This window comes from Solanum verrucosum, unplaced genomic scaffold, assembly GCF_900185275.1.
Source record: "Solanum verrucosum unplaced genomic scaffold, falcon-dt-bn FXZP01000010.1, whole genome shotgun sequence".
NCBI lineage: Eukaryota > Viridiplantae > Streptophyta > Magnoliopsida > Solanales > Solanaceae > Solanum > Solanum verrucosum.
The window spans coordinates 621,020-636,505 of NW_026020633.1; the positions used below are offsets into that span (position 1 = coordinate 621,020).

Genomic DNA, 15,486 nt, shown 5'->3' on the forward strand with positions numbered 1-15,486 from the left:
ATTAGTTTATGGCGCAAATTAAACATTTGAGGACACTAAACCTATCAAACAAAGCCCTAAATGAGTCCAAATCTCTGACTTATCACCTATTATCAAATCATATTTTCTTCGATTGATATAATTAGTTATATCAAATAAACTGTATTTGTGTATAAAAAAACTAATACAATTATTATCAAATTGTATTTGTGTATTGTAAAAGGTAGATACATTATTTTAAAAAAAATACATTTATATAATTATATATTTTAAGGGTGATACAAACTAGGGAGGGGAAATTAGCAAACTAGTCAAAATTCCTAACATAATTAGCTAAAACATCTACATTTTAAAATAATTATTAAAAATGTCATTATTGTCATTATTGTAGCAAATACAATGTATCCTAATATAATTAACTTACTATCCTTTTATTTCTCAAATCAGTTACATAGTTTGACTCTATTACCGGTTAAAAATAAAAAGAAAAAAGAAAAAAAGACCCCACATTCTAATATTCTCTCTAGGTTTTTTTACCCCAAATCTCTCCATTCTCTCTATTGTTTCCACCATTGTTATCTCCTATACTTGTTTAAGAAATTTCTTCGACTTGTACGATTTCAACATCCGGCAATTCTTCGTGCAAATTTGGGTATAATATCTTATTTTCCCTCTCATACGTCTAATCAAGAGTCGGACCTGCTCCACAACTTCTATGCTTATCGGACTCGGGCGGTTTCCTTGTCGGGTTCCAGATCTCCGCCGCCACCGCTCTATGGATGGTTCCGAAAAGACTCTTCTTGAATCCATGGAATTTGATGAATCAATTGTCGGATTGAAGTTCTTAATTGTCCATTCATTCTCAATTCTAAATAACCAAAATATAGTTTATTTATGTATTCATTATTTAGGTATTCATCCTAATTGCATATGTAAAACAATATTTTTATCATATTTTGCTTATTTTGTATTTACAATATCACTTTGTATATCAAAATAGTTTGTATTTAGATTTGATTTTGTATTCATCCTAATGGTATACCATCAAGTTTTGTATTTATATTTGATTTCGTATTCATTCTCTATTCTAAATAACCAAAATATAGTATATTTATGTTATATATGTAATCATCCTAATTGCATCAATAAAATAGATTTTGTATTTTATTTTGCTCATTTTGTATTTTCATTATCACTTTGTATACCAGATAATTTGTATTTAGATTTGGTTTTGTATTCATTTTCAATTCTAAATAGCCAAATTACAATTTATTTATGCATTCATTATATACGTATTCATACTATTTGCATCAGTTAAATAGATTTGTATTTTATTTGGCTCATTTTGTATTTTCAATATCACTCGCAATTTATATTTCAATTACATTTTAAAATAATGACACACAAAATCATATTTAAAGAAGTTCATCCGAATACATTTCAGATAAAATCATATTTAAAAAAGTTCAAACAAGTAAGGATAAAAAACTAAGGGAAATATTTTTACCTTTTTTGAAATATTTTTTCTCCCATGATTCTCTCCATTATGTTATTAAAAATTTATATTCTTTTAAATTAAATAAATACAATCAGTATTATAACAAATCAAAATATTGACATTTTCAATAAATATTTATTGAAAATTTTCCCTACAAACTATAACTATTTTTGTCATTTGGGCCATGGTGTCTATTTCTTGTGATTTTGGGCTTTGAAGTCATTTTTCTCTCGGCAACAAGTCCCCTTTTACCAAACCAAAAATTGCAGTGTACTTTTTTTTTTCTTTCATCTCAGCTGCAGCGTGCCTGCTGCTCCCATGGAAGCTTTCACCAACGAAGAGTTCGCAATTGGATGCGCTTTATCCATCAAGACTACTTTAGGTGACGAGTTTGAAGCTCAAGTTATCGCCTATGACAAACCCTCCAACATCCTCGTTCTTCATATCCTTGCTGCAATTTATCTCTTAATTTATTTTCTTTTTGGTTCTTGCGATTTCCTTGACTGTTTGTTTGAAATTACAAGAAGGGGTTTCTGCATCAGGGCCTAAGAGAGACATAAGGCTATTGAAAGCGAACTATATAAAAGAGTTCAGTTTTCTTGGTCAAAACCAAGACCCACTTGATACCAGTAAATGTTATCTTGATCTCAGTAGCCTTCAAGCCAGAGAAGATTCTGCTTTAAGGTTCTTGTTAAATTATTTATGAATTTGTAAAGATAATGAGTTGGAATTTAATGGGTTGTGTATTTGATTAAATTTTGCAGACAAGCAGAGATAGATGCTGAGAGATTCGGGATTGGGGTCACCGCTGAAGCTCAGAATATATTTGATGCTTTGTCTAAAACGTATGTGCCTTCTTATACTTATTGAATCTTAGAAGTAACGAAATTAACTGATCTGCCTTATTTGCTTTATTTCCCACTTTGCTTCCTTATTGACTCGAACTACTGATGCCTGGCCTGGAAGTAGAGTATTCTTGCCACTAGAAAAAACTCACTTGTCAAGATGGATTTTTATTTAATGATTGGATTAAATTAACGTCAAATGTATTCGGTTCCCTATTATGTAATATGATTACTATTAATTGTCAACCAGGCATGTTCTGGTTCTCTTTATCCAATAGATGGTGCAGAAATAAGAATGTCTACATCCCCTTTGATACATTCCTATACCTTTACTCCCTTTCCTTTCTGTACTTGCCTTGTTGATGCAAAAGATGTGGTATTAGTTCCAAAATACTACTTTCTTATAATGATGAATTGGCTTCTTTCTAAGGGGTTGCCTTTGCCAACTTATAGGCAGTCTTTTCTTATTGTTGTTTCCAACATATAGGTAGTCTAAGTTGCTAATAAAGAGTCTCAGGCTCTCTGCCTGCCATAGGTTAATCATTCATCACCCCAAAAGTTAAAGACAATAGCTTACTTTCCAAATGACTCCCTAGTAAGTTCAATGTGAGATAAGTTTTTCAACTATAGGATGAAGGCAAAAACGTCACATTAATGTGACATTGGTTTTACCTAAGTAAGAGTTGTGTTGATTGCACTTGCATTTCTTAACTGGCCACTCAAGTAATAATATTACAGCAACATACCCAATATAGTCCCAAGTGGGGTCGGGCGAGGTGTAAGCAAAAGGGTTTTGGTAGACCCTCAGCTCAGAATAAGTCTGAAAGAAGCTCAAGATTACAAAACAATGATGAAAACAATGAAGAAAGAAAAGTATTGAGAGTAAACTAGTATAGATAGCCAAAGTAAATTTAACATTAGCAGTAATAGAATCGAAAGATAAGACGGTGCTAGCATAAAAATAATAATACAGATACTGAAACAAATAAATGCTCCGGACTAGAGCCCTGCTCTGTCACAAGGAAGGGAGAAAATGCTTGATAGTATTCAAAATCTCGCTGACTCTTTAAGTTCTCTAAATCACCCAACACGATGTCCATGTACCCTTCTTCGTTCAAGAATCTATGTAAGTATGCCAGTCATCTTCATCTAATGTGTGCGTCTTTCACTAGCACTTTACCGTCCTCATCTTTGATGCACTTCATTTGATCCAAGTCTCAACCTTCCTCTCTCTCACCTTGAGGAGCCTGTACAACTTCTTATCCCCGCTTTTGTCTCTTAGCTCAACATACATGCGTTTGAAAGTTGTCGATTTTTGCCAATGGAATCGCTAACTTCACGTCCTTTTTCATCGCCTTATACCTTACCATGTTCGTCCACCTCTCCTTCTCGTCTTCTCTCCACCAATTAAGCATAAGAAGCCTTCTTTGCTTTCATTTGCCTTGTACTTTCCATTCCATCCAATCCACTCGATGACCACAAAAGTTGCCCTTCGTAACCCTTATCACCTCTCTTGTTGCTGTCTTATCCCACGTGTTGCTCGCATCTCCACTACTCCCCCAAACCCCCGTTGCCATTAACTTCTCCTTTATCTTTTAGGCTTGGGCAGGGGTCAAGCAACCCCATTTGATCCTCAATCGATTATACGAAGTCTTCTTCTTCCCCTTCCTCTTAGTTTCCAAGTCCATCACTTGGGGTTTATGCTGGGTAGTAAGATTCTTTGAGCAAAATCCTCTGAGTTTGTAGAGATTTGAGGTAGCTCATTGATTCTTTATAGTTGTAGAAAAGTCCTTTGAGCTAAGAGATCCGGGAAGTAGCTCATAAATGTTGTATGAGCTATGGAGAGGATGAGAAACTTTTTATGGGCAGCACAGTGCAAAAAACATGCTAAATCATGGGAAGGGTCGCACCCTAATGCTAGCATTAGTGGCTGCTTCTACGACTTGATCCCGTGACCTATAGGTCACACAGAGACGACTTTATCGTTTCTCCAAGGCTCCCATTCAAAGAGAAACTTTTTATTAAAGAAGGGTTAAATTCAACTTCAACATTATATGATAGTTATGTAGGTGATTGGTTTCATATTGTAAGGGATTGGAAATGTGTAGAAGATAAAGACTAAGAGCACATAAAATGCAAGACTGTGCAAAAAGTTTATATAAATGGTACATGCTTTACCCACCTGGGAATTCGCCTATATGAGTTTTGGATACTCAATTTTGGGTTAAGATGAAGGAGGAGGATTTCTGTAAGGTAACAGTCTGGGTAAAATTAGTTGGACATGTTAAGTAGAAAAGCTAGATAGAAAATTGGAATTTTACATTAAGGAGAAATCTAGAAATTTAGTTACATTTAAGAAATGATTGGGTCAGGAATTTATTCGAGCCTTAAGTAAAAGGGTAGAAATTCTGTTGTTGCTCTTTTGAGAAGTGGAAATAATTGACATTTGAGTTTTGAATATAAGGAGAAATTGTTTTGGTTGGGAAGTGGATGATACGGTAACATGATATAAGTTTGGCATCATTTATAAATGATAAAGATGATCTTTTTGGTCTGGACTGTGCAGAAAAAATGGCTTTTACAATCAAATCTTACGTCGTCTTGGTTCCAATAGCACATTATACTCCTCTTTACGCTGGAAGGTTATATTGTGGTCCAAGGTGCCATTTAAAGTGGAGTGTTTTTGCTAGGTTTTGGTTCATGATGACTGTTTAACAAATTTGCAGCAAAAGGTTTTCATATGTGCAGCAGGAGCATCTTTTGTGAAAGAGATGTTGAAGAAAGTACGAATTTGTTTTGTTACTTTGAAGTCACATGGCAACTTTGATAGTTATTTTTCAACATTGTGGGGTTAAGGATTTTCCTAATAGTTATTTTTCAACATTGTTTACAGACCATGCCTTTCTCTAACCTAATAACAAGTATTGCCTCCCTGCCTAACTCTATTAGTGGACCCCTTCTTTTGCAATACGTAGTCTTTCATGGCCCAATTATTATAGCAATGTTCTCTACCATAGAATTCAGACCAAAATGTTGTTCTCATGGCCATTATTGTTGCTCAGTTCCTAAAAAAAAGGGGGATTGCTCATCCCTCAAAAGAGTACATCTGAGGTACAATATCATCCAGCTCCTTTTACTAGCCAGGATAGCACGTAATGACTTTTTGTGATAGGGGCTTGCTTTTTTAAGCTTAGCCCAATCTATACAAGGTGTTGCACGCTTTCTCTTAGCCACTAGAGGCTTATGTAGTGGCCTTCATTCATATGTGCTCCTCCTTGCCCCCTACTTAAGAACCCAAAGGTCTTCTTTGGATGTTGTCGTGACGCTTTCGTTAAAAAGGTTACCATGGTCTTGGTTTGTTGTGGCCAAACCAGCTAGTCTATTTCCTCTTTTTTTTGCTCCTTAAGAAAGACGACTTAAAACTTGCTATTAGGACAGAGAAGAAAATTAAGGGGTTAATGTCAAAAGATCAAAGAGACATTTCTTGATCAAAATCACAAGGTATTAGGAGCAAGATCTCTAAGGATACTACGAAGTTGGTTGACCGAATTGATTTAAAAATTGTAGCAGGTCAATCAGAACACATGCTCAATTGCAGGCATGGAGGTCTGAGTTAAGTTAGAAAATTATTCGATAATTTCAGGTGGTACAATTGGATGTAACTAGAGTAAGGTGAAGAAAATCACTTCATACAACCAGCATGGGAAATCTTCACATGACTTGATCTCGAAACAATTCATGAATAGATGCATGAATTACATGAACTGAATACCTCAATAGCGAGACCATAAGTACACATCAACTCTTGAACAAACAAGTAGGAGTACAATTCGAAGACTTTGAAGGAAGCACATGCCTTATTTGAATAATATAGAAAAAATATGCAAGAAAAAAGAAAGAAATACAATTTATATAAGTTTGTGAACACAAAGAAAAAAGAGATTTAGGGAGCTAAGGAAGTTGGAATTCAATGTAGTACATTGGAATCTTGAAGCACCACCATGAACGCTCTTACACGTCTTCCTATGGCGTAGTAAGGCACCATCTTGAGCTAGGATCAAACTCTCCATGTGATTCACATTTGCTAAAGTTTTTTTGAAAAAACAAGTATTTTTGGTCAGCTTCATTGTTAAATAGGCTCATGCTTTTATAGCTACTCGATTAGTTATGACACCTACTGCATTATTCCAAGGATGTCCTTATGTACCGTTAATAACTAAAACAATAGCTCCAGAGGAAGAAACAAATAATTCTTATTATCAATGAAACAAAGATAATATTTTGGAAGTCTTAGGGCATGTTGGAATGTCAAAGGATTGAACACCAAAGAAAAGAGAAGTTGTTAAGATTGCTTGCATAGAAATGAAAAGCTAACTTAAATGAAAACTTGGCCAACAAACCTATTGTACAACACAAAAAAATTATTAATTTAGGAACTGGAGTAGATCGAACACTAATATGTGGTAATAGATTGTTCTTGGGTGAAATCAAAAGCTAGTGGAAATAGTGGAGGCATGTAATCATTTAGAGCCAAAATAGTGTAAATGTTAGGAGAATGAAAAACATCACTATAGACAATAAAATTTGTGTCGAGAAAATAACAATCAAGACTGAAAAATATCGCAATAATCAAAATATTTGATTTAAAATGTATGAGTGTTACCATCTCTATGAATCATGTAAGTCTTCTTTTCGAATATAAATTCAAAGGTTTTTGAGCTTTATCTTGAATTTGGTGGACTTGTTATTGATTTGTATTCGGATTCAAGCCTTTGAGCTTGATCTTGAATCTTGATTAACTTGTGCTTGATTTGTATTTCAAGGGTCTTTGATCTTGATGTTGAATCTTGATCTTTAGAACTTGTAGATGAATGATTGTATATTCTTTCTGATTCGTATTTGAATTCAAGGGTCTTTGAGCTTGAATCATGAATCTTGATTCTAGAACATGTAGAGAAATGCTCGAGTCTTGAATGCTAGTAGCTTGTAGGAACTCTGCCACATTTGATCCTCGAGTACTCTTTGGCTTCTTGTTAGAATTCTTGTGGATAATCTGAATTATGAGGACCCCTATTTATAGTTGTAGAATTGAGGAGTTGTGATGAGGACATGTTTCTTTTGGCCAAACAAATATAAGTGATGTGACGATATTTGATTGGTTGGAACATATCACTTGTACACACGTGACACTCTCGTAGGCCTTTGACTTGACTAGGCATGTTGTGGCATGACCCTACTGGCTTTTCGTGTGATGTGGCGTGCCACGTCATTTGACACGCGACATGAAATTAGGCCTTTAAGATGACATCTTGGGTTTAGCATAGTGGGCTCATCATTTGTAGCCCAAATCAATGCACTATCAATGAAATTGGACTTTCATTAAATCCGTATTTAGTGGACTTAAATAATTAATCCAATTATATTGATTCAAATATTTATTTGGATTAATATATTTTGAATTATATAATTCGAATTTTTTGGAATTTAATTTCAATAAAATTTCATCATCCCCAAATGGGCCCCACTTCAAGACTTGTCGGAATGTCTAAACTTTTTGTAAATAGGCTTTAAGTATTGATTTGAGTGTCCTTAATAGCACGACTTGTTTGTGAATATTAAACCATTACAGATCAATGCATTCCATATTAACTAAGAATATATATGACTTGAATTACATGTCCATTTGATATCTTTGTGGCACTTTTGATCCATGTAAGATTAATAGCGAATTAATTCACTATGCATGGCTCCCTCAGATTGTCTTATGGCTAGGAAACTTCACTGCCTAGCTTTCTTACCCATATGAAATTAAGAGACTCCATTAGTATTAGGAAAGTGTACAACACAAAACATACACAGGTTGTAACATTTTAAAGGAGTCAAATTGTAGAAACCTAATTCGAATTGGAGACTAGCTGTGGTAGTTGTTTTTGGATCTCTATAAATAGGGATATATACCATCATATTTTCCCATTGATTTCTTGGAGGGGCACACATCTACAACGTTCTTGGTGAGTATTCTTTGAGCCTTTGATTTTTTAATTTTTTTTGTGTGTATTTTTCCCTTCTTGCAAGCCAATGGAAATAATAATTATATTATGGATGTCATACCATGGAAAGTTTTATCATAATACAAGAATTTAATCTTAAGATGTGAAGGGATGTATTTATCGCCCTCGTCTTGAGATTGCAAAGGCTTTATGAAATATTGAATATTAGAGCATAAGATGCAAAGGGACAAATTTTGTCCACCTTAAGGCATGAGAATTTAGTGATCATTTTTAAGGATAAGTCCGTAAAAAGTCAAGCTTAAGGTGCAAACTGCAAAGGGATGGATACTCTTCCTACCTCTAAGAAAGGTAAATTTAATGGTATTCTTAAGGTGCAAAGGGATAGATGCTCGTTCCTACCCTAAGTAAGGTAATATTATGGTGCAAAAGGATGGATACTCATCCCACTTTTAGGTAATAATCATAGAGCGCAAAGGGATGGATATTCGTCCCTATCCTAAGAATGGTAAAGAGTTCACTTGTCAAGATTTTTGTGTCGGTCGTTGTATGCATGAATTTCGTCCCTAATGACTTCTTCTAACCTTTGCAGTTTGAAGAGATAGTGATTGTCAGACACTACACCCCCTCCACCAAACTTAGGTATCTTGTAGTTAAAACTCAAGGTGGGGTGGGGTAAACTTGATTCTTGACTACTTCACTAGTTGGTCGGTATGTGAGTTTGTGGTCTTCTTTAAAGAACCCATTTTCTATGGCAAGTTGGACTTTGGTGCAAACTCGCAATTCTAGTTAGTCGTTCATGTTATGGTCCCTCTAAGTGCCAGATCATACCATGCTAACACTACTACTCCACTTTCGAGCTTAGGTCGTTGCATAATTCAAGGAGAGATACACTGGGAAGATGTGATGACGGTCGTAGGAGAGTATTGCCATTTTCCAGGGTATTGGGAGTGGACTGAAAATATATCGGTAGGAGCCAAGAAATCTTGGGTACAACACAAATTTATGATGTTTTTGTGTCACTTTTCACTTATGACCGTAATTCAGCTATTTTGCAAGCATTTTATGAAGCTTGGTGCCCCAAAACGGACACACTTTCTTACCTCTATCAGGGAATTATCTATTTCTCTATGGGATTTACATACTCTTAGAGGCCTACCAATTTGAGATATTTTTATGAGAAAGTGGTGCATGAGGCTATGGAACTTATAGGTTTAGATGAAAAGAGTGCAAGCTATGTTTCTCGAACTTGTGCATATTTGTTTGCAACCTCTCATGATCTTCGAAGTGCTAACCAAGAAATATTATTTGGCAAGTGGATAAAATTTTGGTGTAAGAAACCTCGAAGGTATGGACCTGCTCCTGAGACAGAAAAATAATTATGCTCGCCTCAAATTGACACATAATCATAGCAGGGGCTTTCCTGATGTAGCAAGATGGTCACATGCTTAAGGAGGAGTATTTTCTAAGCTTGGGGTGGAACATGATAAAAGAGATGACACAAATCTGTTAGCTTTCTTATCTTGTTGGTTGTTAGCTTTCGTTCCCAATAAGGAAGGTTACTTCATTCGTCTAGGGACTTTCAAGATGGCAAGTAGGATGGCAAGTGGGCGGAAGGTCAGCACTGCAATTCCTTCATTGACTAGTATCTACAACAGCCTAAATAAGATCGCATCTTCATCGCAACTTGATCAAATTAGTTTGTTTCACCATTCACTTTGTTTATGAAACTTTCTCATTATTTCAAGACTCATTACGCATGCGCCAATGGGTCCTATGCTCCCACTATGGTGGTATACTTCAGAGAGGGTGGTGCAGGGTACTTAGAAGAGAATGACGCGAGAAAATGTATCCATGGTGGGGAGAACTTGGTTCTGGACCTCTATCATGCTGGGTAAGACGCACCCTTACTGTTATGTGGATAATGATATTGAGCTAGAGCTAGAGTTGTATCCAAACTGAAGCGATGTGGACTATATGACTCAATGATGAATGAAATTTATATCTAAAAGGGAGATAGTTGAAGCAAATACTCATGAAGTAACTTAATTCTGGCACACTATCATTATCCACATAAAAGCAAGGGTGCGTCTTATCCAGCATGGTAGAGGTCCAAGCCAAGTTCTCCCCACCATGGATGCATTTTCTCACGTCATTATTGTCAAATTACCTTGCACCACCTTCTTTAAAGTATTAACCCATTAGCGAACGTGTAATGAGTCTTGAAATAATGAGCAAGCCAACCATAAACAAAGAGAATGGAGAAGCAGACTTTAATTTGATCAAGCTGTGATGAAGATGAGATGTCATTTAGGCCGTCAAGGCTAACCTTCTGCCCACTTGCCATCTTGAAAGTCCCTGGACGAATGAAGTGACATTCTTTATTGACAAGAACAAAAAGCACACAACCAATAAGATAAGTAAGCTGCCAGATTTGGAGAAAAATGGTCCTTCATGTTTAGGGGTTGAATTATTTTGATCCTTGATATGTACCATTTGATTGAAATAGTCCTTAATGTATGTAAAATGGGTATCATTTTGATCCTGAGCCCTAAATTTGACTATCCTCTGTTAAAAACTAATGTTCCATACCAACACTCATCTCTCTCATCTCCTTGCCCGCTCCTCTCTGGTTCTTCAGAGCATGTTCTTCCTCAATAATAGAGAATTTCTTATGTGGGTATACTGAAAATACACCAGACTCAGTGAAGGGGCATAAAAACCTCACCTATTGATTTCATCCTTTGTTAAATTAACCAATTAGCTAATCCAATTCATAAATCATTCAATTCACCGAAAAAAGATTATAAATTAATAGTAATAAAATAATAGAGAATTTCTTATGTGGTTGTATTATCCATAAGCATGGATATGCTACAGCTCTGTAACATTATATTTCAAGTTTTATTCTGTGTATCGTCCTTGAAGGGATAACTCTTTTTAAATATATTTTTTTGAATTCAACCAAAGTATTGTCATTCATATCATTAACAGAAAATGGAACAAACTGCTCAAATAATTAAGTACCATTGAAATTTTGTAAAAGAAGATGAAGTGTTGACAGTGTAAAAGTAGCAAAAAAACTAATAGGAATGTAAAATTTATCTATATTAGAAATTAATGAACAGAAAATAGAAGAAAGTACAAAAATGAAACGAGATGATTTAATGAAAATAAACTAATTTAGGAAGAGGATTCAGTTAAAGAGAAACAGAAAGGGAGGCAGAGCATTGGAGAGAAATGAGTTTGGGAAGGAGAAGAGGGAGATGAGCTTGGGAAGGGGACGTTAGTTTTTAACGGAGGATAGTCAAATTTAGGGTTTAGGACCAAAATGATACCCATTTTACATACATTAAGGACTATTTCAATCACTTGGTATATATCAAGGACCAAAATAATCCAACCCCTATACATGAAGGGCCATTTTGATCATTTTCTCGTCTCTTTAATCATGTTTCAAAAAAATTACCCCCCCCCCCCCCTTCAGCATGTGACCATCTTGTGGGCAATTTTTCCACTTTGCAACCCAAAATATCAGTAGAGAATGTTTGTCACATCCCTGATAGGATATGAAGTGCTCTTTCCCCAATTAACTTTCAAACCTACAAAAGCTTCAAAAAACAATAAAATTTGTTTGATGAATCTAATATCACCATGTCATCTGCATCAAGTAGATGGCAGATCTCTTAATATCACCATTGTTTCTACTAATCTGAAAACCTATGATCCATCTGTTCTGAGTACCAATCCTTTCAAACTATCAAATCCATCCATTACCAGGATAAACAAAAAGGGTGATTTAGGATTACCCAATCTGATTCCCTACCTAAAGAGAAAAAGCCCATAGGTTCTCCATTTACAAGAATGGAGATTCTCACCATGCTTATGCAAAATTTTATCCATCCCAATTCCCACCCATCTTTCCCCAAAACTCATTTGTCTCAAGGTGTTCAGTAGGAAACCCCAATTTACATGATCATATGCCTTTTCAGTGTCCAACTTGCACATTACCCAAGAGATGTTCCCTTTCAACCTGGAGTCGACACATTCACTTGCAATGAGAGCAGCATCCATTATTTGTCTTTCTTTAATAAAGGTCATTTGGTTTTTGTTGACAAACTTATCAATCACCCTTTTTAACCTTTTTGCCAGTGATTTTGTTATCACCTTATAAACTCCAGTAATCAGACTTATTGGCTTGAAGTCTTTTAGTTCTGCATCATCGGCTTTCTAGGGAATGAGTGCTACAAAAATAGCATTAAAGCTCTTCTCAGTCTTCTGTCTAGCATAGAATTCATGTATAGCCTTTATAATATCCTCTTTCAAGATCTCCCAAAAAGACAATTTAAAGGTCATGAGGATAGTATTTTTATCCCCCCACTTCAGCCACTGGATTCTTGGATCTTTGCCTCCACCTTATTTCTTCATTGCAGTGAGCAATTTTCTATTTGTTTATGTTTGAGTCCTAGGAAATGTGTAGCTTCTTCAAATTGCAAATGAAGAAATATGTTTGGTGTTTAATCCTTCTAAGTGCTGGTGACCTTCCAATATCTTTTTTGATCTCCTCTTCCTTCTTTTCGTACTTATTGTTCGCACTATCAAATATGATAACGCTCAATTTATCAGCTTGAAATCTCATAAAACATAAAAATAGCCAGTTCCGGAAGAAGCAAATTTTGTCACTGCTGTTCCCATATTTTAAGGCTTAAGGCCTGCAATTTAACCCAGCCATTTGTTCAAATCCTTAAAATCTCCACCTTTTTTGCCCAAGTGCTAGTGATTTTTTTTTCTTCTGCTGAGCAGGGTAGGGAAAAATCTTGAGCTACCTGTCGTTAGAAATTCCGTAATAACTGTTGAAAGAAGGAGAAGGTCATTAAGTCGTACGCTATTTAGGCCTAAATCTTGATAGGTCCAACAAACTTAACCTAGTTAACAGCTCACCCGCCACCCCACATTATACTGGTGCCAGCTGGCTGTAATTGAATTTACTGTTTGAGATTATGGTATAGATGGAAAAATGGCAAAAAAGAAAGTATTCACCTTACAACTACAATGACTTAGGTAAATCTATGGATTGATTCCTCTTCTCTTTTTTTTATTTGTTGTGATGAAGTGAGCTTATATCAGATGTTTACTAGGGGAACTCCAGAGTGGCAGTAGCAGGAGTGAAGAAGCTGTGGTTGTGGCACCCAACTTTGTCCCATTTATGTTGGCTGAAGTAGTTTGAGCTTGTCACTAAGTGGTGTCTAGGTGTGAGTTCTCTGGCTTGAGTTGTAAGAAAAACATGGGTCACTTGTTAGCATGAGAATAACATTTGGCTTTCTGGGACTAAAATACTAAGTTAATTGATCTGCGAATATTCCATGACAAATTAAGAAGTTGATATATATTTTTTGATAGAGAGAAGAAAGTTGGGATATTATTTGGCTGAAGACAAATCAATTGTTGATTCATTTTGGTGGTTCTCGTTATAGAAGTGTTTGTTTTAGATTCTAATGGCAATTTCAGACTTTTAGTGGCTAAATTAGTTCTTGTGGGTCATGTTATATCCTTGCTGATTCGGCTATAAGGAAGTCGACATATGACCCTCTTAAATTTTATTAATGGAATTTCACTGACCAAAGATGAGATATAAAGGGAAGCTTAATCTGATGCAAGGATAACAGTTGAGAATAGGTTTCACACGATACATAGATCGTAGCAATCCATAGAGCTTGGGATTATTCATCCAACTAGGTAATTGAAATGGATTTCTGTCCTTGACTAGCGAATATCCAAAATTTTATTTACAATTTATGTTCTTTTGAAACAATATGGAGGTATGATAATAAGTACATATTAATCCTTCGGGGTGGCCCAGTGGTTTGGGCTTGGGACTTCCATGTTGGAGGTCTCAAGTTCGAAACCCTTTGCCATCGAAGGCAAGGGGTTTGCCTTTTGGGTCGAGCTCGTCGCACCGGGATTGCCTAGTGTGTGTTACCTTTCCTGTGTGGTTTGCGAGCTATTGCATAGGAGCAGGAGTTTTACCCTATGCGCACCCAAAGGATAGCGGTTGTGGGTTTCTCGTCATCAAATAAAAATAAGTACATATTAGTGAAGTACCTATCAAGAAAACTATGTATAAAGGACATTGCAGTATCAGTCTCCTGTGTTTTTGTACGAGTATGTAAACTGTGCTGCGCATATGTAGGATCCCAGTTTTGGTGACAAGGATATCTTCTGTGAAATTTGATGTCACTGTTCATGTAACCAGGTTGCCTGTGCGCTGGGACAAAACTGTGATAGTTGTGATGAATGAGGTGCGTGTTAGCAGTCCATACCTTCCCGAATCTGTTGCTGGAGGCACTCCTGCTGCTAATGAAAGAGTGCGGAAAGTGGTAAGATACTTGTGTATATTCTGAAATCAAAGAAAAACTAATCCTTTTTTTGTGGTTACTTGAATTCATTCATCATGGTTTCTTCATTCAGCTTGAATTGGAGAGGAAGAGGTTGCAATCCCGTAATACTGGACAGTGAGATTCCTTTTTGTTCGTCTGAGGTATTCTTTGGATCGGTGTCCTGCTGAGAAAACAAATACCAAAGGCTTTAGCAAAAATGGCCATACAAGTAGCATCCTACTTGAGCGAAGATGTATTGTGTCTCTACACCTGTAAGAGATTTCGACTTGGGAAAATTTTAGTGATGGGAGTTGCTCTATCCCTCACCCCCGTCCCCAAAGAAAATACAAGTTTTTTTTTTCTCATTTGCCTGTAAAATTAAGGTAATTTAAATGTGCCATATTATGATTACAAGGTTGATAACTTGAGGAAATGGCGTCGTCAAGTAGAAACACAGCTTTGGGGGTGAGGATATGATGAAGTTTTATTTATCTAATCAAAATTTGTTTGTTTGATTTTCTTTGCTTTTTTTCGTTTCCCCCTTTATTTGGAGGGTAAAACGACATTGCCTGTTAGAAAGCAACTGAGATCTGATATACTCTACCGAGTATAAATGTTATGCGTTGTTGCCTGTAAAAAAGATTTACAACAAAAGATCACTCAGAGAGCAGCTCTAGGTTTATTAGACATTAATTGATAACCTTAAAAAGGCAATGTTTTACAATGAGAGATACATTGATGGTGTAAGAAAATCTTGACAAAGTGGTGTATATAACTCA

At 35.8% G+C, this 15,486-nt stretch overlaps 1 protein-coding gene across 1 annotated transcript; it reads left to right on the forward strand.

Moving 5' to 3' along the window:
- Positions 1–1,700: 1,700 nt before the first annotated feature.
- LOC125812031 (uncharacterized) lies at positions 1,701–15,216 on the forward strand. Its single transcript, XM_049491536.1, has 5 exons — positions 1,701–1,918; positions 1,998–2,161; positions 2,242–2,322; positions 14,584–14,707; positions 14,799–15,216. The coding sequence occupies exons 1-5, from the start codon at positions 1,796–1,798 to the stop codon at positions 14,844–14,846; spliced, it is 540 nt and encodes a 179-aa protein (XP_049347493.1). The 5' UTR covers positions 1,701–1,795; the 3' UTR covers positions 14,847–15,216.
- Positions 15,217–15,486: the final 270 nt, after the last annotated feature.

What these genes read in the sequence shown, in the direction of transcription:
- LOC125812031 (XM_049491536.1), top strand. Translation starts at nt 1,796, where the DNA reads ATGGAAGCTTTCACCAACGAAGAGTTCGCAATTGGATGCGCTTTATCC. An exon ending in AGAGAAGATTCTGCTTTAAG is followed by an intron (nt 2,162 to 2,241) that starts GTTCTTGTTAAA and finishes TAAATTTTGCAG; the next exon opens with ACAAGCAGAGATAGATGCTG. An exon ending in TTTGATGCTTTGTCTAAAAC is followed by an intron (nt 2,323 to 14,583) that starts GTATGTGCCTTC and finishes TCATGTAACCAG; the next exon opens with GTTGCCTGTGCGCTGGGACA.